The sequence below is a fragment of the Protomyctophum parallelum genome (assembly GCF_964188405.1).
Source record: "Protomyctophum parallelum genome assembly, chromosome: 3".
In the NCBI taxonomy this organism is placed as follows: domain Eukaryota; kingdom Metazoa; phylum Chordata; class Actinopteri; order Myctophiformes; family Myctophidae; genus Protomyctophum; species Protomyctophum parallelum.
Window position 1 is genome coordinate 50,464,348 of NC_139698.1, and position 22,144 is coordinate 50,486,491.

Here is a 22,144-nt window from a genome sequence, read left to right on the forward strand (position 1 = left end):
AGACTTTATTTTGGATATCATTTAGATAGTACAGGATACCGACACATTCTCGATAAAGAAATGCTGTTGTCAATAGAGTTTCAAATCACTGGGAGTCATAAGGTCCAGACGTTTAAATTCCTTCATCAGGCTATTCTTAGCAACCATTTTATTATATATAACACATGTTAAATATTGTATAATATATCATTTATTCTCATGTGCAAAGAAATTACATCGGCTGTTAAACAGCAAAAATTATTAAAGCAACATACATGCAGCCAGTGCTCCCTATGCTGGCATAGCCCATTGCCCTTGTGACAATGCCATTGCCAGAAATCATTGAGTGGAAGCTAAGCTTGGCTAGGAATTTTCAGTCCAGAAATGCATGCGCAAACATTTCTAAACTTAGTGTTTTTCTTTAGATCAGAAGACTTAAGTTTTTTGTGCTATATAGATTCGATTTGATAGTTTGTCCTGCAATCTTGCTCATTGACCATATTAACATGAGCAAAAGTGTGTGTGTATTGGTCAAAAATGTTGTCACATTGAATTGTGTTCATCTTGTCATCACATTGTTAACTTTGTTTATTTGTCCTGGTTCCGAAAGTGTTTGATCATGTCTGGACCGTGACTACTCGGTTTTCAAGTTGGCAGTAAGCTACATTGATCACGTTATATATTACTTCATTAGTAGTGGGAATTATTTCTTTTCCCCCCCTGAAATCACCACTCTGCATTGGTGTTGGAGACGGTTTTTGTGCTGGGGTTTTACGTCGTTTTATGTCTCATGTCAGTTCCCCCGAGCATCTCACCTGCTGCTCATACACAGCACTTCTTGTTTTTCGATGGTTCTGTGCTGGCCTGGCCGGCTCCTGGCTGGCTCCGTAGCTCCAGTGTTCGGGGGGCAGAACACTTGACCCCGTCCCATCCCTCCCTTAGTTCCACTTCGCCGCTCAGCAGACCCTGATAGACCCGCCGGGTGATAAGCTCGAAGGCCTCTCTCACGCTGTGGCCGGTCTTGGACGAGGCCTCCACATAGGGCGTCCCCAACTGGCCCGCTAACTTCTCGGCCTCCACCCTGCTCACCTCCCTCTGCCCGTGGGCATCCCGGTCGCTCTTGTGGCCCACCAGGACGAACAGCACCGTATGCGGCTGGACGCGCTCGCACACCTCTGCGTGCCATTCCTTGACGTGATCGAAGGAGTCTCGGTTGGACAGGTCAAAAACCAGCAGACCCCCGACAGAGTTGCGGTAGTAAGAACGAGTCACTGACCTGGGAGAAGGAGAGGGTGAGACCGAGAGAGAGCGAGAGAGATAGAGAAACCACAATAAAAGAGAGATTATAATATCTCACGTGTATAAGATACATGATTACACTAAAGGCCTATTCATACTCCAGTTTTAGGGGATAAGGTGACGACCAGAAAGTAAAATATGACATGCTGCGGTGGTCACCGCCGGCCACTCACTCTGTTTTTACTAACCATCGTTTCGGTTGTCACCGTATCACCTAAAACTGGAGTATGAATAGGCCTTAATGAGCAGAATGAAATAGCAGATCTACAAGCTCACAATGCGTTGCATCGCGACACATTGTGAACGTGTAGATCGGCTATTTTCAAATGCCCGAAATGTTATGTTTTCAAATAATTTGAGTATTTGGACGCGAGATGTAGTGGAGTAGAAGTAAAAGTAACGTACAAATACCTCAGAATTGTACTTGAGTAGCCTACAGTATAGTCTAAGTAAATGTACTTAGTCACCTTATCCTCACCTGAACCTCTCCTGCCCGGCCGTGTCCCAGAACTGCAGCTTGACCCGGACCCCCGGCTCCACCTCCAGGAAGTGAACGTAGAAGTCCACGCCCACAGTCTGGTTGATGCACTCCAAGAACTGGTCCTCTGTGTAGCGCTTCAGCAGGGAAGACTTCCCCACAGTGGAGTCCCCCAGCATGATGACCCTGAACTGGTACTGCCACAGGGACAGGTCCATGGCCGCCAGGGATAGCAGGGACGAGGAAAGGGAGGGTGGATGGGTGAAAATAAAGAGTCCAAGTTAGAAGACAAAGCAGTTTCGCTGTGGAAGTGGAGAAGAAAAACCCCAGGAGAGGAAACCCCAGGAGAAGAGGGGGATAATAAGTACGGTATAGCTACTGTGAAGAAAAAAGAGAAATTGAGGACAAAAGGGTCAGGAGCGAAGAATGAGGTTGCAGTGAACCCTTTGGGTAGAAGGGAGAGATGTGGATCGAGCGAGAGATGTGGAGAGAGTGTGACAGTCCTTTCCCAGAGCGAGAGCACAGCCAGTCGGAGGAGGCCAAGATGGTTCCCTGTATCCCAGACACTCCCAGGGTTGAGAAAGAGCCAGTTGACGCCACTCCTCATGAATCTCACATGCTCCAGAGCGGTACCGTGCCCTCAAGTCTGCCAACACGGCTCACACACAGCGGAACACCTGCAGCTCCAATCTGTCTCTAGGAGTTAGCGTGAGATCCTCAACAGGGGAAAGTTAGGTGCACAGACATTCCCGTCCTGCCAAGTGCAGAGAGATCAATATGACCCCTTTTCTTTTGGCTGTCGTCGTCCAAGTTGCTGGTCTTCACTGCTACTATAAGTGTGTTGTGTGTGCACGGGTGTATCGGTGAGGGAATGTGTGCGCAATACAGGGGTGGGGACTTCCAAAGTTTGCCTCTGGTGCGTGTTTATACTTGACAAAAGGAGGGGCATGAGAGAAGGAGCCGATGGAGGAAGGGATCGAGGGAGGGTTGGCTGTTGGAAAGGGAGTGCTATACTGTATGTATGTGGGGGAGAAATAATAGGGAAGTGAAAGTATTCATCACCGTATTAAGGCAAAGCTACCAATACATCACTGCTGCTGCACCAGCATTCATTGTTCACGTATACTAAGCTGACAATGTGGAGCATATCAGTGTCAGTATTCAGTTCATAGTCTCCATACATGATACCAGTGAGTCATTCAACTCCAGCAACAACAGCAATAGGTTTTATGGTCCTCCAGGCCTCCATGGCTGACTGAACTGTAGCTATTCAAAAAGGGAAGTTCACAACAAGAACAATACAAGCTCTAAAGCCCCCTGGGAAAAAGCAGGCCCCGTGTATACAAGGATACAGGATATAGATCCCATGGCATGTTACGGATCTGGTTATATTTAGTTATGACTTCAGTGTCATGGTCTGTTTATGGTAGAAAAATGGCCTTGGATGTTGTTGTTTTTTAAGATCACACTGAAAAGTAATTACATTTTTGCCAGTGCATGGAATAGAATAGTGCATATCTCGGTTACCAGCATTAAATGATTCACTGGTGTCTCACTCTCACTCACTGATAAAAAAAGCAGAACCACCCAATATGTTTTGGTTAGCTGCACAGCTAAAATTTAATTTCTGTGCAGTAGTAGTACCTATTGATTTAGTTTTCTAGCAACCCTACTTTCATGTAGGCTAATCTATAGTCCACTGTTCAAGTACTATTTCATAAGTCCATAAAATGTAAGAAAAATGTTGAACTAATAGGCATAGTGTGGGAAGAAATCTTCAAATGAAATATTGACTGAGTTGTTATACTTTGTTGCGTGTGCTGTCACACACTGAAGAGCTTGCAGATCTGACATTTTCTGTGCACACCTCCTGTTTTGCTGACAATCTATCAAACAGTGTGGCTGCATTTCTTCCTAGGATTTCTGTTACATGCCAACAGCTAATGTATTGTATCCAGCATTACATATCATTTGCATGAGATAGTTTTTAATACTCAAGAGTTTCGAATTTCACTTTACATTCATCAAAAGTCAAAAGATCACTCCAATACATTCCTGACTGAATTAATGTTATTGTTGAGTGGGTTCCAGGCTCTCTCTATTGAGTTAAAGATGATTTTTGTACTTTTTTCCAATTTTCCATGTGTTTAAGAGGTGACAGTAGTTCATTAAACCCCTTGGTGTGGTTATGTGCAATTATGTCTTCCCTTTGTATTTAGGGTTTCTTCCTGGAGGCTGAAACCTTGACAGTCAAACGTGCCAATGAAAAAAACAGTAATAGGGACATCACACTATCAGCCCCTCCCCCTTTATCATACAACATACAAGCTGTGGGTGTGGCTTCAGTTCAGGTGGATCACCACCCATCAGACAAACCAGGCATACTTAATGAACTGGTGGGCGTGCACACATAAAAATGACATTACCAAATACTGTACACTTTTTTGAAAAAAAAATCTTCCTCCTTATATAACAATAAGACCTGATGATCATGTTTTAGGGTGGAAAAAAATCATGGCACTCCATCTTTAAAATAACACTGAGGTATGGGGGGTGTCTAAAATACTCTAGATCACGATCAACGATTAGGCATGCCAGTGGATCCCAAAAGGACTTTGTCTTTGAAAACATCAATTGTATGTAGTGAAGCCTCTTTCTCCAAGTCAACTGAATTATTCACTTATCTTCCTCAGTCTACATTAGATGCAGCTTAGCCCTGATACAAACATGTTATTTGTAATTTAGTCTAGAAATCAAGTACAATGAGGCATCTGGCCCTTTGGTCATTCTTTTCTTTATGCATAATTTATAGTTTGATCCAGAATGAGCTTGCCACGGCTAAAAGGCTGGACAACAATCAAACAACCTAGCCTGTGGCTGAACATCCATTTGCATGTGAAAAAACCTGTGTATTGAATAAACCAGACTAATTACTTTTTTGTTCTCCGTCAATTTATTCTCATAATTAAAATAAAGATTTCAATATGCCGTGTACACACCATGCAGTGCAATGCCAGATAGTTTGAAAACACACAAACGGGCTGTAGTATTTAACAGATTCAAGCGTGATCTGGGTTTTATAGCCCAGGCTATTTTTGAGAATGTTGTATGCCCAAAATAGGGATGCCAGGAGGGGGTTAATGTGGTCAAACTGGTCAAGTCTTCGATTGCTTTGTGAAGCGAACTAAAAACATCACTAAATGGATTTTAGACAAACAAAAACACAAAAACAGGCATTTCAAATTGATAAATAAACGTAACGGAAACAATGTTCACCATATAGGAAAATGGTGATGTATATGGTCTACTCTGCACAGATTATCCAGTAGCCATCGTCGTCGTCAATAAGAAAAGAAAATGCATAAAAATGATAACTTCCTTCCTACCTATGCATTATCTACCGTGGTGAGCCCTGTGTAATTCATATTTATGTCCTAGTTATTGCTGCAGACAAACACTGGCTCTTCTCCACTGGCTCGTAATCTTGACCATGCATCCGTCTTAATGATAAAAGACGATGCACACGAAAGCTCATAATAATAATAAGATCATATCCCTTTTGCCCGCTGAGACTCAATTCTTTAGTGCACCAATATTTCATCCAAAACAGGGTTCTCTATAGCAGTGGTTCAGCCAAGGCACAGTTTAGTCTGGGTAGAACAGAGAACCACTGCTTAAAACTGCTGCACAATAGTGCAAATTAATACTTAAAATGTAGGATATTTAATAATCCCAAACTCATGTCACATTCTTATAGAAATACTGCATTATCTTCATACAGTAGCATGGTGTTTTTTTTGCGGTAGCGAGCCATCTAGAAGAGGGTCTGTCTGTTTCTACTGATGTCATAGACTGGCCACATTAAGCCTGAACCCATGGAAATCATGCCATTATAGGACGTCTAAAACACCACTAGCATTTTAGCCAACCAAATTAGCTTAAGTAAAATATACAGCAGGAGAATCATATTCCAGGAGTAATGTTTCTTTTTACAACTCCTAGTGATCGATACCTAAAAACATTTCCACTCCCAACAGTTGCCTCACTGCGATGGCAGACTATTGTTTCTTCATGACCTTTTCCAGTGATATGATTGTCAGCGAGATGACTGATTGTTCTGTTGACGAACCACAGAGTCCACTGATCAGGAGGTAACAGGCACAGACCAAACCAGTATAGTGTCCAACAGGGATTCGATGGCTAATCATTAACTGTGTACTTTGTCACGGGACCCTTTCACACGTTGAAAAATGATGCAAGTTGCATTAACGTTTTTCAGCTGAAAATATGTTATTTTGTTGTCAAAGGGGTCCATATGACGAAGCATGAATGAAGCCTTTAGTCCTGGGACACAGAAGGGAACTTCAGTTCTGAAAGCTCAGACTCGGGAGAACTGCTGCCACTGCGGTCACTGTACGTGTCCCTGTAATGGGGAAGCAAAAGACAATGAATGAATGCATCCATCCACCACAATGTAACACGAGTTGTTTTGACCAAGCAATGAGTCGGAACATACAGTAGACATGTGCCACACCCATGCTAACAGTTGTGGTACACGTACATTTCGGGGTGTGCAACATGATGGCGAGTTGGTAGATTGGCTATTTTCTCATTTGTGTGACAGTGTTGTATGATGAAGTATAAAATAGGGCTAAATCAAACTATCAATTTGAATTTTTCCACATATATTCATAAAAACATTTACTTCAAGATTATTTGATAAATCTAAATAGAAATTGATAGAATAATTGCCAAGATAATAATGTTGTGATACTGGTATGCACTCCTTGAACGGACAAAAGTTTCGATACTAAAACACCAATATTGCGTTGAGTGCATTGCACCTCAAACACCTGAAATGTACAGCTCTAAATCCCGTTAATTCAGGATGTACATGCTTACCGTGGGGAGAGGCGACAGCCTTTAAGAAGGTAGCTCTGGAGCTTTCCCGCAGCGGCCAGCAGAAGACCAAAGTATGGTGGAGATGGCTTGATGGGCCTAGAGGTAAACTCTGGATGGTACTGCACACCCACGAAATAACCGTGGTCTGAAAGAACATGTCAGTATTTTTCAGAGAAGCTATTAAATAGTACATTACATTACAAAAAAAAAGGACAGAAAACTAACTTGGGATCAATGTTTGACACATGTTATGGTGTTAGCTGGACTGCTACCGTGTAGTAATAATAATAATAATAATAGATCAGACACATACATCCCACAGATTACCGGTACACACAAAGTGAGTTTGGAAACATGACCCAACGATAGAAAACTTCCATACCTATTGGGAGAAATACAACAATGTGGAAACACAGCAGCAAGATTTGTGAACTGCTGCGATAAAAGAAGGTTAGCCAATGGAATGCAACCATCCAAAGGACTACTACATGTATCGAGTAGACCTCTAGACCTACTGCACATTTAAATGAGGTTTTTTCTTTTGTATACTATTTAAATAATTTTGAGGGAAAATGCAGCTATTTGTCCCAAAATGACTGCAAAAGATTGGTGCCAGTCGTGTGTAAAAAAGCTTGATAACATGTATATAATGATGCAATGTGACATAGCTCTGCTTACTCAGTGCTGTATATATACTTTCCCCATTTGTTTTCTCGTGCCAATAAAGCTCCTTTGAATTGAATAATTTGGCCCAGATGGACTCACCGTCCAGCTCAATGACCTCCATCCTCTCCCCCTCTTCATCCTGGCCCACAAAGCGAAGACCTCTCTCCTCAAAGTGGTGCTTCAGCTCAGGGTTCACCTACAAACCAAAGCAATGTACGTTTCTGTCATTCAGAGACGTTTTTCTCCACATTTAAAGATGTGGCCCCAAAGTTAATCAGGGGTTTATTCCAGAAAGCCAGCTGAAAATCTCATGAACTTGAAGTCTGGCTTGATCATTGTTTGTTGCTGTGTCACATGCCCCCTAAATCAGCGATACTGCACACAAAAATTGAGAAAGAGATTCTCTTAGGACAGGTAATTACTTTATCTGCTCAGACTTTTATCTCTTTATTTACACATACAATATAATAATTATACTTAATGTGTGACAAGCGTCTAAGAACCATCCTACTACTGAGCCTGTCGGTGATCAAATGTTATAGTATGCAATAAAAACATGAATCTTATTAAAATAATAAATCACACGAAACCATTATAGGAAGAATGATCGAGGGGCTATGCATTAATGGGCCACTTTAATGACTTTAAAACATATTTCCTCCATATGGGAGATAGATTTAACAAAGGGATGCGTTATACGATTTGGAAATATGGTTGCATCACACGCTACTCTCTTCTCCATGATCTTAATCATGCACAAACGAGAATTAAAATATTGGCTCATCACACACTACAGGACTTTTAACCCATTCTGAACGGGCACCCATTTTGGTGTTAGCATCATGTTATGCTTTAGCTGTTGAAAAATAGCAGATCTACAAGCTCATAGCGCGCCACCGAGTGGCGCGCTACGAGCTTGTAGGTCTGCTATTTTTTGAAAAATCGACTGACATTTTTTAGAATCTGATCCCAGGTCAGAATGGGTTAATCAGACCAGTGTGTGTCCGGCGGAAACCTCGTATGAATCTGATCTCAGGTCAGAATGGGTTAAAGATTATCGTGCCTGCTGGAGCAACGCAGCACCTAACGCGATCCCATCTCACGTGACGACATGGCATGTGGAAGCAGATTGTAAAGTATATGTCATATGTGATTAGAGTCGCTTTCTTGCCATATACTGACAAGCCTCAGCTGACTGCCCCACAGGTTGTTTCGACCGGTCAAGAGTTTTCTTATTCACTTCCCATCTGATCAGCATTAAATTAGACCACAGACTTTTTTTTGTTTCATCTCCGGAACCCCAATCTTCACTGTAAAATCCTCAGTGTAAATTTAAATCTCAAGAGTTATGGCCCTGAGCTGGATATTTTATCCATGAGACATAAGTTAGGAAGGGGGGAAATTCTTAAAAATATGACTTTCCAGAATAAAAGATCGGAAAACACGGTCCATAGATCTTACCTCAAACCTGTGTCTGTGTCTCTCATCGACATAATCTGCATCTCCATACAGCTTTCCTGCAATGATGAGATATTAGCAATTTAATACCATACAGCAGATATAATAGTACAAGGCACACTAGGTAAGTGGACCCTGGACAGTGTTAACAGTCAGATGTATTGCTCTTTAAATTGCATTATTATATTTGTGTTGGGGTAGTCAGTGTGACTGTGCATGCAGAAAACGTTTGTGCACAGAGGAAGTGTGGAAAGTACACTGCGCTTTCAGCTGATGGTCGAATGTATGGATTCTAGGCAGGCACTAGCCCACAGTATGAATAATTACCAGCACATTTATCCTATTCAATCATGCTTTTACATTATAGATACAGATACATACAGTTACACCTACGTAGATATATATACCAGCATTGTGGTTACAGTGTCCGTCTTGAGAGTGGGAGGTCTGGGGTTTTATTCCCCAGCTGTGTCATACTAAAAGAATGGGACCCAATGCCTCCCCTTGGTACTGATCATCATCTCTGGGGTAATATTTAAACCATTCTGACCTGAGATCAGATTCATACGAGGTTTCCACTGGACACACACTGGTCTGATGAACCCATTCTGACCTGAGATCAGATTCTAAAAATGTCAGTCGTTCTTCGATTTTTCAAAAAATAGCAGACCTACAAGCTCATATCGCGCCACTCGGTGGCGCGATATGAGCTTGTAGATCTGCTATTTTTCAATAGGTAAAGCACGACATGATGCTAACACCAAAATTCCCGTTCAGAATGGGTTAACCAATGAAAAATATTAACAAGCGCTTGTGACTAAGCAATAACTAAATTGGATGCTTCACAACACTTCTTGCCATTTCCTGAAAAGTAACTGTTTTGAACATACAAGGTTTCGCCCTGACAGTGAGAATATCCATGTGCGTGTTTACGTGCTTGTCATAAGTTGGTGTATGATGTATGTGTGACACAAACACACTGTCCAAATGTTGGTGGGCAGCAGAACATGCGGGCAGAGCGGTCAGAAGGTGTTTTCAGAAGGTCAGAGCATCAGACTGAAACCATGAGTTTGAACTAAGCATGGCCGGTAAACAATGCATCTATCTTAGACGTTTCATTCTCTGCCCGGAACCAAGAGTAGGAATCATACAGCTCAGCTCACTCACATGGTCAGATTGAATGTCTTTGTCTTTATAACCGGGGGTGGGGAGCAGGCTATGGTGTGATAATCAGAATGTTACATGATGTAACATTGTAATCTTTAACCGTATGGGTCAATGACTGATCAATACAGAATAAGGCACTGTAGTGTAAGAACAGCTTTCTAAGTGTGACATTAAAATCCCAAATCAAGCGGTGTAGTCCTGGGCTTCCTGTTCAGTCTCCCATAGCCTCGCTTGATTGGTGCCGCAGCATGCTTAAACCGGAAACACATTTGAAGGACTTAAATCTCCTGGAACCGGAGACAAGTATGCCACCCTCAGGAAATCTTGGGACTCCCGTAATGCACACAGTCTACTGAACATGGAGAAGTAGACTGTGTATTTCAGAACACCACTCACTTAGCACACTGTTTTTGGACTTGAAGATGGTCCGCCTCTTCCCCAACCTCATAGTCCCGCCCATCTCGCCTGGGTTGTGCTCCGGCATGTCGATCACCTGTTGAGATTAGGGTCGCAAGAGTTAATCGAATTAACCCATTCTGACCTGAGATCAGATTCTAAAAATGTCTTCTACATCCTGACAGTTTTCTGAAAAAGCTATGTTTCTATGTCAGTTGTTCTTTGATTTTTCAAAAATAGCAGACCTACAAGCTCGTAGCGCGCCACTTGGTGGCGCGCTATGAGCTTGTAGATCTGCTATTTTTCAATAGCTAAAGCATAACATAATGCTACAATACACCAAAAGGGGTTCCCGCCCCAAAATGGGTAAATAATCAATGTCATTATAAGAGAAGATAATACATAAAACGTCAAAAACATTATTTTGTATAAGCTTGTAGATATTCTATTTTGACTATTTTACATAATAATGCTTAAGTGCTTAATCGATTACTTGATTAATCTAAAAAAGTAATCAATAGAATAATCATTAGGTATAGTTGAAGAGATTAAGTCAACCACATGCATTTCCAATAATTGAAGACACTAATCCACATTCTCTATTAAATAATAATAATAATTTGCCTACCACTGGGTGTTTGGTATCTGGATCAAATTCTGTTGAGTTGGCATCTGAAAAGGACAAAAACATTTTAATAAACTTTTTTTCCCCCCATGCACAATAATTTGTAGCAATTTGTAACTTGTTTATACATTTTCTATTACATTAGTCACTGTGTAGCATCAATAAAGGGCACACAACTAAATTAAACACACAAGAAAAGCTTGTTATAGCAACTCAAATACGCTGAGGGTGATTTCGAGTGTATTCTCACCTTGCCAGCCAAGAACATCACGGGCAAACTCGCACACTGCCAGCTGCATGCCCAAACAAACCCCTGCACAGAACAGGTTCAACATGGTTATTACACTGTATAGTTCAAGGTTGTAACATGCTGCAAGGGGATTGAACAAGGTCCCCCGTGTGCAGCATACTTGTGAAAACCCTCTGTGTATGCTTAAAGGTGGTGTAAGTGTATATTTTGTGTGTGTTAACCCATTTAGACCCGAGATCAGATTCTAAAAATGTCTTCTACATCCTGACAGTTTTCTGAAAAAGCTATGTTTCTATGTCAGTCGTTCTTCGGTTTTTCAAAAATAGCAGACCTGCAAGCTCGTAGCGCGCCACTCGGTGGTGCGCTATGAGCTTGTAGATCTGCTATTAATAGCTAAAGCATAACATAATGCTAACACCAAAAGGGGTTCCCGCCCCAAAATGGGTTTAAAATAAAGTAGTGTTACTCACAAAGCTCTCACAAGAAAGACCTCACACAGGATACGGGATAAACAAGTTACATTGGCAGTGGTGATGCAATGAGCAAGATTAAATTGGAACTGGAACACTATGAAATTGAAGTCGACACCATCAAATTGAAGCTAATGGATTTTATTTTTATTAATGAGCTGGAGATTGGAAGATCCCGGTTACTGATACTATGAGACTATACAGACATTAGTTCAATAACCCATTTAGACCTGCTGCACTGCAACCTATACGTTGTTATACCTTTGAAGCCGTTGCTATAGTATACATGTAGCAACATATATGTTTTAAATACGAATTAGAAGGTTTTCAGAAACCTTAGGTTAGGTTTTAGAAGGCGTTTGCAGAGTCTATCTACCCGGACCTTAAGTGAATCGTTGCCACCCACAAGAAGTGAGAAGTGCTGTTTCAGCTATGTGAGCGAATAATAACACAACGTGGATTCAAACAGTGCACGTGCCAATATGCGTGCTTAGTGCTATGGAGAGATGATATCCAAAGCGCCCCCACTCATAAAACGCAATGTGTGAACACAGGCCATAAATGAAAGCCCATTAGAAGTTGGCAACGTCTACAGTATAATGTTCTGCCTTTGTGTCTGTGCCGGTTTGTGTGTGTGTGTGTGTGTGTGTGTGTGTGTGAGCCAAGTTAGTGTAGCCAACGGCTAGAGCTCCCATAGCCTGCGCGGCTGTAACCATGACGACAGATCTCATGGCCCGAACTCCCATTTACACAAACGCTAATAAACATTGTGCTAATGGTCAATGCCTGTGTGCAAGTTGAGATCAATAGCTCAACCCACTGAGGAGAACCATGCGGAACAGAGTGATGGGACAGAGGTTTCCTTATTTATATGGAGGATAACATTCTGACCGGGCACCCATTTTGGTGTTAGCATCATGTTATGCTTTAGCTATTGAAAAATAGCAGATCTACAAGCTCATATCGCGCCACCGAGTGGCGCGCTACGAGCTTGTAGGTCTGCTTTTTTTATTTTATCGAAGAACGACTGACATTTTTAGAATCTGATCTCAGGTCAGAATGGGTTCATCAGACCAGTGTGTGTCCAGTGGAAACCTCGTATGAATCTGATCTCAGGTCAGAATGGGTTGGTGGAAATGCCTACCCAGGAATGGTTTCTTCTGTTTCCTAGCCCAGCTGATGGCTTGGATCTTGCCTTCAGTTCCTCTGACACCAAAGCCTCCTGGTACCAACACGCCACTGTGGAGAGGGAGAGAGGACATTCACTGAGGAGAGCATATTTGGAACAAAGTGTCGGTGATTCCTAAATGGCACTCTCAAGTAGGAATAGTGTAATTGCTTAGTGTTTTGATGAGCTTGTGTAATTACTCAGCGCTGCAGAGTTTCTGCCAGGCCTCGTGGTACTTGACTGGCTCGTCCTGCAGTGTGGCGGCCTCCAGGTCTGTTGAATCGATGTACTGTGAGGAGTACAAACAGTGTTAGTAACATGTTTTCATATGAGCCGTCTGCTGGTAATTAATTGATATAATCAATTCTTGTTTTTACATTTGTATTTGTCCTAGTAGTGCGATGAAATCGGGACGGGAGCTTGTTAACACTAGAGCTAATTATTGCATTCGAAAAATGAGAAGTTCAACTTTTGAAATAAGTGAAGTCACCTACTCTTACAAAATAATATCACAGAATTGTCAAGAATGTATATTTTCCGTTTAATCAAGTATCCTACACATTTACTATTCATTTCAATTATGACCTGCTGTTGTCTTGTCTCTGATATTGGATTCTTCCTTATTTTTTTTTTACCTTAATATTTATCTCTATGAAGTCCCACTGAGGTACAAGTTTTCTTTCACAAGCTATACCTAGATAGATGTTTGCCACAAGACAGCAACATGCACGCACTCACACATGACTATATGAGGGCAGCGAGTGTTCAGCAGTGCCAGAGAAAACACTAACTAAAATCCTGAACAGAAAAATGACAATGAACTTTACTTGGAATGCATCAGTCATAGCTAGAACCTGGTGCTTTATGAGCAGCACTAGGAAGGACAAACAGGCAGACAAGACTTTAAATAAAGACAAAATAATAGTCTCTCGCAATCAGTATTCAGTATGTCAGCATAAAACCTGAACGTGTCGAGACCACACACACGAGCGAGAGCGCTGAAGGTCACCGTGACGTGACGATTACCTTGATCTGTAGTTTGTGGTTTATGGCGAGGGCAGAGTGTTCCAGGGCCTTGATGACTGAGGCGTAGGAGTCTGAGAACTTGGTGTACTTTCCCACCAGGGCTATGGACACCTGCTCCAAGAGGCGGTCGGATCTGAGGAAGGGAGAAGGATGAATGAGTCTGGACCTCATGGCTACATACTACTTACACAACAAATAAAACTAGAACCCGACCCATGCTACATTTACAGATGCTTTGACCAATGTTTATTTTTAAAAGCTTTGATTTGTGATCTTTTAGATCCGTTATTTTCTTGTCATCAAAAGGTAAAATAATGTCCACTATATCGACCAGACCAACACATCGGCTCAACAACAAAGAAATGGCTAAATACCATTCCCAATATGCTACTTATTTTGTTAAATATTTCGTTCTCCGTCATTTGCCTCACTGTAGATGTGGGTAACCAACCATTTAAAGGTATATTCATTGATTTCACTCAAAAAACCTTAGGTTTCGTTTTTGGCCTGGGACCCAGCCTTTCGTCCAATCAGGATAGAGTCAAGAACGAAACCTAAGGTTTTTTGACCCCCAGGGGTTAACTGGGGACAGGGAGGAACTCCTTATATGGTCAGCACACTCTATAGTAGGGAGGATTATCACAACAAAACAAAAAAAGAAGTGATATTTGAATTAAGTGAAATCACTGAATATACCTTTAATTGTACTGAATTCAAATTTGAGATTCATTACGATTCATTGACCTGAGACCGCTCTGTAGCCAAAAAGTAACTCGTTTAAACCCAGCAACAGTCACCGGCTTGCTTCTCCACCAAGCTGTTATTATTATACACCATTCAAATTTACTTTGAGATCCGTTGTTCCTCTCACGGAAATCGACAACGAACGTCACAAATAGAAGTCTCTGTGGTCGTCGGACTCAGAAGGCCCGTGTGTCTCTCACCTGTTGGACATCTCCTTCCATTTGTTGAGCATCTTGGATCGGGCTCTCAGCTCCACAGGCAGGTCCAGACGTTTACAGAAGTATTCCACCAAGCCCTGGTCCTCCAGCAGCAGAGGCACTCTGTAGATAGACGACACGTCATGGACGCAGATCACCTGGGAGAGACAGAAAACACACATTAACCCATTTAGGCCTGACATCGAAATTAAAAAAAGCCTTCTAAATCCTGACAGTTTTCTGAAATACCTATGTGTCTAGGCCTATATCACTCAATATTTCATGTCAAGGACCCCAGAAATGATATGTAATTGGCCACCGACCCCCCATCTGAAAATATGTTGTTCCAGGGACCTCTCCAGAAGCAAAGATTTGAGTTGAAAACGTTCGTTCTGAAAAAATATATTCCAAATTTGAGGCACATTTTCACGATTTTTCAAAAATAGCAGACCTACAAGCTCGTAGCGCGCCACTCGGTGGCGCGCTATGAGCTTGTAGATCTGCTATTTTTCAATAGCTAAATTATAACATAATGTTTAAAACACCAAAAGGGGTGCCCGCCCAAAATGGGTTAAAGGGAGCTTGCACACCGGACCATATTTTTCACCCAAAATTAGTTCAATTTTCACCCAAAATTAGTTGCAACCTCATCATGTTGTGTCAATCACGTGTCAGTCACTCACTTGCTCTGAATTATTTTGTCCGTAATTTCTTTCAGACCAGTTTGACTTTCTGCTTTTATCTGCTTGTTGTCTGAGGCTGCCTACAGCCTGTGGATTGAGGAAAGGCTCATCTTTGTGTGTGTGTGTGTATGACTGTACGTGTGTCTGTCAGCCACTGTTTAGGATCACAGGGGACTTCTTTTTAATGTGCCTGCAGTAATTACCCAAGCATCAAACTGGGACAAAATTTTACATGATCAGCAGGCGAAACTCTCCTTTTTCAAAGTGATCTTAGAATGGACCCAATATTTCATTTTTATTTTTGTGTTCAATAAGTGATTGTGAGTAACCACACAATCACCCTCACTGCTTGATGACTATTTAGTGTTTAGTTCTGTGAAATATTCCGCAATTAATAGAATATATGCATCAGTGCAAGTGTGCAATGTTGATTTACGGGTTAAATAAATGCATATGAAAGATCCTTTAGTCTAACTCTTATTAGGGAAGCAGGCTGGCCTGCATATTGAGAGGCAGGCTAATAACTGCCTGTTTTGGCTTTAGTTGACAAGTCATTGTGGTCTTAATCAGCAGTATGAACTTTGAGTTATAGACTGCTCTTTAGCCGGAAAAAACCCCAAAACAAAAAAACAGTGCTTATCCAAAAACAGACACCATGTTCTTAAAATGTCCTTTGTTTTTGTTTTTCCACTAGTGCTTTTGTCTAGGCATTCTAGTAGTAAGCAGCCAATGTAGCCAATAATATAATAATGTAAAAAAAAAACGTTACTAAAGACATTTGTGCAGTGGAAAACTAACTAAGAAACAATTTTGTGTATTTATTTCAGGATAATTCTTACTTGATTTGGCTCCACATGGCAAAACATGGAAATCTTCTCTTTGACAGCCGTTTCCAGTGGTGTGGCACAGCGGCACATGATCTGACAAAATAAGACGAATGAATGTCTGGATCAGAGAATGAACGAATCCAATTGATCCAGGAGGAATTGTAAAGGATCTGGACTCACCAGGTCTGGAGAGAGGCCCAGTCCTCTGAGCTCCCGCACACTGTTCTGAGTGGGTTTGGTTTTCTGTTCTCCAGTGGTGCTGGGCTGAGGACAAGTACAAGAGAACAATGTTTTTATTGTTTTATGAGCAAGAGCAACACAACCCTACATTTTAACCCATTCTGACCCGAGATCAGATTCATACGAGGTTTCCACTGGACACACACTGGGTCTGATTATCCCGTTCTGACCTGAGATCAGATTCTAGAAATGTCAGTCGCTCTTCGATTTTTCAAAAATAGCAGACCTACAAGCTCGTAGCGCGCCACTCGGTGGCGCGATATGAGCTTGTAGATCTGCTATTTTTAAATAGCTAAAGCACGACATGATGCTGACACCAAAATGGGTGCCCGTTCAGAATGGGTTAAATCACCCATTCCAAATGTAGTTAAAAACAGCACCGTTTTTGTCCGTTTTATTTCACGTGTATTCATCCAGGCATATCAATTAAGAACATATTTTACCTTTTATTAGCGTGTATAATTTTATTTTTATTTTATATAGGCTAAAAAACACATAAAAACTGCAACAATATTTTTCTTATTCCTTTTATTTTATAGGCAAGAACATATTCCTATAACAACAAGGACCTAATGCCTATTGAAGGAAAGGAATGGGAATTGGCATTAGAAAGAGCAACAATTATTCAAGCAATAACTCTGACCACGGTTTATTGTCATTATATTACACCTAAGGGGCGCAGGGTAAGGATGTTTTCTTAGGTGCAGCAGAGTGATATATATATATATAAAAAGAGGGTTGCCTTTGAGGGGATAAAAGGAAGGGACAAAGCATAGACACTGGACGAGGAGTATACAGGGTCTGGACATTGGATATTGGTTCCTGTGGTTGTTCACGTCACACACACACCTGTGGTACGAGACTGACGTGGAGGTTGCAGAAGTTCTCTCTCTTCACTTTGAACTGGAACTGTCTGAAGGCTTCTATGAAGGGCATGCTCTCTATGTCCCCCACCGTTCCGCCAAGCTGTTGATGGAAAAACACCAGCTCAGGCAAGGTTGTCCGCACTCGTTACAATACACCACTGCTGCTCAAACCTCAGGCTCTTACATAAGTCAGAACATACAGACAGTTCGGAAACCTTTTAAGGCTACTGCATGCAATCACTGTCTCAGTTCACTTCACAGCTTATATAATAATGTCCTCACAGGTTGTGCTTGTACTGGAAATACTACTTGGCTGCAACCAGACACACCAATGCCAGTAGGATCAAATCCCACAAGAGCATTCTTCCCGGTACTTACCCTGTTATGTGGTCTCTAAATCAGCTTTCCCCCAAATCTGTGACTGCTATAACCCTTCTATTAGAGCCTCCACTACTCCCAACATCCCTCACCAATAGTCAAGTCAAGCCAAGTTATTATTTTATGCCAAATCACAAGTTATTTACTTGATTGTTTATTTGGTCAGGACAATGTAGATTAATGAACACTAAGAGATGTGATGAAATGCATTATGCATGATTAAGTGTAAATATGCCAGAGAAAACATACAGACATATCAAAATACAATAGTACAAGATGGGTTAACAAAACACTCAATTACAAGTTGTCCCATTACACTTTAAATATAGAGCAGGTCAAGACCATGCTCTTACATACACCCAACGCAAGCGCTTGGCAACAAGAAAGCGTTTATTGCCAATAGCGGAGAGCTTTGTTTGGATCATTTCCAGAGTACCACACATGTTTGGGGCATGTCTCTCCAACCCTTTGCATAGAAAATTGATGAGAGGTTCTCCTTTCCCAAAAACTATTTTCTGCTTGAGGCGCCCAAGGCGCTCCACCGAAAAACCCTAGACGCCAAGAGCACTGAAGTGTGACACTCACACTCCACACTAGGAAGAAGGGCGCTCTGGCATGTCTTTATCATAGAACTGCAGAACCAGATGAGATCAAATTGATCTCATCAAGGCATAAGGCATCTCATAAGGCATCCCCACTTGGTTAGGGAAGAGGTTCAGGCAGTACTAGCTGTCAACCAGTATGCATTCTACCCAACACTTGGTATCTGTTATTTCTCAATGGAAGAGCCTAGGGAGACCACTGCAGATGTGCCGGATATATTGTATTAACATTCTTTACCATATAGAATGGTTACAATTATATTTTAATTAATAATTTAATTAACTTCTGAATTGCGTCTTATTTGGGAGGGAAACTAGAGAAAAAGAAAGTGGGGTGCAAGAGAGACACCCATGCATAGCAAGAACAACCGTGACTGTAATCAGTGAATAACTAGTTATATTTTGTAATACCTCTATGACGCAGACTTGTGGCTCCACCCCATCATCATCTACTGAGACCTTGGCCTGTTTCATCACCCACTCCTGGATTGCATCCGTGATGTGAGGCACCACTGCATGACGAGGTATGGAAAACAAAATGGAGTCAACAAGTTGTATGACATCATTGACATGCCCCGCTGGATTTCCCTTACACAGTCACATCTGGCGTCAAAGGTTAATTAGTTACAGTGAAGGGAACACAAATACAGAGGTGCAGACTCGTGCTACAAACACACACACACAAAGCTGTGCATAGGAGGGGATAACACCCCTCAAACAAATCTCACCCTGGACAGTCTTGCCCAGGTAGTCTCCCCTCCTCTCCTTGGTGATAACAGACTGGTAGATCTTGCCAGTGGTCAGGTTGTTGTCTCTGGTCAGCCGGATGTCCAGGAAGCGTTCATAGTTACCCAAGTCCAGATCCACCTCCCCTCCATCGTCTAATACAAATACTTCACCTGCAACACACACAGTTTATAACATAGCAATATGAGCAATTACAAACTACTTATCCCATTCAGGACTAAATGGGTTCTTTCATGACTCTTAAGTTTTAGAAGCATGATGATAGGCTGCAGATTCAAACCTATACTCAAAACTTCCTCAGTCTTTTATTGAGACAATAGTAACTGTCTGAAAATATTAATCTGGACCAAGTTCAGCCTACTGTAAATATGGGAAATATGTGGGAAATGTATTTTTAGGGGTGGTATATTCTAAATCTGTAAAAGATTGCCATGCCAATTAGATTTTGTAGTAATAAATACACATTTTGTCTGAACATGATGAAGATGACTATTGTTTACAAGGGGGGTTTCATTGCATGCCATATATTATTGTCAGAATAATTACAAAAGTAAAGAGCAACACAGCTACAGCCTACAAAAGTCATCAACCATGCCACATCATGACAATAATACAACATAGTGCAAGATTACATCATGGTTGGTTATAGAACTTCATTTGCAGCCATAATTATGCTGGAAAGGCAAGCTCTGCCTTCTGGCGAAAATAAAAAAACAATATCTGCCAAGCCTAAAATCAAACCCATCAATAACTGGCCTTACAGCAATAACACTTCAATGGATTCATTCTCCAAATCACTCACCGTGTTCGTAAGGCGAGAAGGTACCAGCATCGATGTTAATGTAAGGGTCGATTTTGATGGCTGTAACATGAAGGCCACAGGACTTGAGAATGGTCCCCACACTGCTGGCGATGATGCCCTTGCCAATACCAGATATGACACCGCCCGTCACCAGGATGTACTTCATACTGGCATGTGAAACACTAAGCAAAGACGAGGTGGCAATTTAATTCAGTGGCATCCTTTAAAACAGGCCTGAAAATCCACTTTTCAGCAGGCCAAAGGGAGAGGAAATGGCCTGCAAGTGACTACCCCCCACCTCTTTATAACCCCCTTCCTTTCCCCCCCAACATATACACTATTTCTTTTTTTGTGATGATTTGAATTTTGTTTAATGAATTGAATACCCTGGACCTGAATGGAAACAAACCGAAAGGACCTTTATCAGTTATATCCTTTTAGACTTTATAAGTGTTTGACTGTACTCTGTACCGTTTACATTTCTGATTAATAAAGTATTCAGTCAGTCAGTCAGTCAGTCAATCAATCAATCAACCAATCAGTCCAGCAGAGCAGTCATTTCGGGTGAGGGTCCCGTAATGCTATCCAGGTAGGGGAATGTGCTCCTTGTGAAGCTCGTGGAAAAGTGGAGATATTTGACCAAACACGCGTTTTCTGCCACAAGTTTAAATTAATATATTATGTGAAAATTAAACTAGAGAACAATTATCTCACCGCGAGCCGCGAGGACTCCCCGAGACCATGTGAGATATGTGGCTGGGTAATGTATGTCTAGCCATAGCATAAGCTAATAGCAATGTTATGTAGCATTAGCTTATATATGCAATACTCCCAAGAAATGTAATAGCGCTGCAATTCTAGGTAGGGATATCATATCTCCCCATGACCAGTCCAGTATTAACCAGCGAATTACTTAAATATAACAGATACAAATATTCTCTAATGCGCGCAACCAGTCCTGGCACAAAACATGTGGGGGTCCGTTTGGCCTGCAATCAATTTAAGTTGAGGTCCTTTTGACTGGAAGTCTGGAACATTAGGTATTAGCTATCGCGTTAACTTTCATGGCGGTCATTTAATCATAAAGGAGCAGCCGAGTTGCTCCAACACAACACAAACTGTAACGGTACACCTCAGTCAGGCACATTGGCAAATGGCACACAAACACATGTCTCTCCATGACTGACAAGGTAAGCAGCAGCCTAGCATCCCCCACGTTTCCACTGTTGCGTATTTGCGTTAGCTTTGTCTGCTACTTCCAGCTGCAACTTCTCTCAGCTATAATAACATTCCTGAAATAGGGCATGTATGTGGATCAGCTGGCCATGCCAACACGAAATTCAATGTGATTCTCTACTTACTACGTCAAATGAATAATAGCAGCAGCAAGCCGTATTCATTTCTAAGCAAGTCTGGCGCGGTTTTGCCGACAGCTATTACACGCTAACGCCGTATGTTTTGTGTGATTCTTGTTGTTGTAAACATATCTATGGTAGTAGACGCCAACTCACCTAATATTTAAAGTACAAACTTCAGATCGGCTGATCGGATGAGGTTGAACTCAAATGTATGGATCTCTGATCACTTTGGACCACAAAAACACACGTGTTGTGGGTGTACTCTACTGCTCCTGCACTATTCTGCTACAAAAACGTTACTCGTTTGCCTCTATATATTTTTTAGCAGATGTCGACACGGCTTCGGGTCAGCGACTGACGCTTGTAGTCCCTCCTGATGGTTTGGATGTCTGCGCTGAGCAAATGCTGCGCGCACAACACTCACGACTGAGCTCGGATGACGTCGTCGGCGCTCTGACGTCGCAGCTGGGAGGCCCGAATGTGTTTATGTGGATGACGTCACGTGCGGTGGACTTGATCGGACGATGTCAAGGTCAGTGCAAGGGGGGTTGGAAACATCTGCATTCACTGACTAATTAATTTGATCAGCGATATATATATTGTCCTCCTGTCCGTGTCTAGCGAAATGGTGAAAGACAAGTGAACACCTGCAGTATTATCAAGCCTGCAAGCCAAGAGGTTATTAAAGGCAATAAAATATCATTTCCACACTATTCTAGACCACCTATTATTTTCTCTATCTGAGCTATTATTTTACAACCTTTATATAAACTCCAACAAACCAGACTTTGTGCATTCATCACCACTAGATGGCAC

General features: G+C 41.7%; 2 protein-coding genes across 2 annotated transcripts; both read right to left on the reverse strand.

The window, feature by feature from the left end:
• Positions 1-162: 162 nt before the first annotated feature.
• Positions 163-2,856, reverse strand: rab42b (RAB42, member RAS oncogene family). Its single transcript, XM_083760713.1, has 2 exons — positions 1,757-2,856; positions 163-1,255 (listed from the first exon to the last, which is right to left on the reverse strand). Exons 1-2 carry the CDS (start codon positions 1,972-1,974, stop codon positions 802-804), a joined length of 672 nt encoding a protein of 223 aa, XP_083616839.1. The 5' UTR covers positions 1,975-2,856; the 3' UTR covers positions 163-801.
• A 1,674-nt stretch (positions 2,857-4,530) lies between these two features.
• On the reverse strand, positions 4,531-21,694 carry LOC310856298 (CTP synthase 1). The gene is made up of 18 exons (XM_083761632.1): positions 21,482-21,694; positions 19,971-20,152; positions 19,150-19,320; positions 18,833-18,933; positions 17,425-17,541; positions 16,516-16,599; positions 16,348-16,428; positions 14,829-14,983; positions 13,885-14,017; positions 13,059-13,147; positions 12,835-12,929; positions 11,221-11,283; positions 10,974-11,017; positions 10,346-10,442; positions 8,786-8,841; positions 7,424-7,520; positions 6,659-6,803; positions 4,531-6,179 (listed from the first exon to the last, which is right to left on the reverse strand). The coding sequence occupies exons 2-18, from the start codon at positions 20,134-20,136 to the stop codon at positions 6,095-6,097; spliced, it is 1,779 nt and encodes a 592-aa protein (XP_083617758.1). The 5' UTR covers positions 20,137-20,152; positions 21,482-21,694; the 3' UTR covers positions 4,531-6,094.
• Between the last annotated feature and the right edge of the window lie 450 nt (positions 21,695-22,144).

Bases quoted from the DNA above. Each gene is read 5' to 3' on its own strand.
- rab42b (XM_083760713.1), bottom strand. From the start codon at position 1,974: ATGGACCTGTCCCTGTGGCAGTACCAGTTCAGGGTCATCATGCTGGGG. The intron at 1,256-1,756 runs GTGAGGATAAGG...TCCTTCTCCCAG, and splicing joins GCCGGGCAGGAGAGGTTCAG to GTCAGTGACTCGTTCTTACT.
- LOC310856298 (XM_083761632.1), bottom strand. From the start codon at position 20,136: ATGAAGTACATCCTGGTGACGGGCGGTGTCATATCTGGTATTGGCAAG. The intron at 11,284-12,834 runs GTAGGCATTTCC...TGTTCTGTGCAG, and splicing joins ACAGAAGAAACCATTCCTGG to GGGTTTGTTTGGGCATGCAG. The intron at 6,804-7,423 runs GTGAGTCCATCT...ATGTTCTTTCAG, and splicing joins GGAGGTCATTGAGCTGGACG to ACCACGGTTATTTCGTGGGT.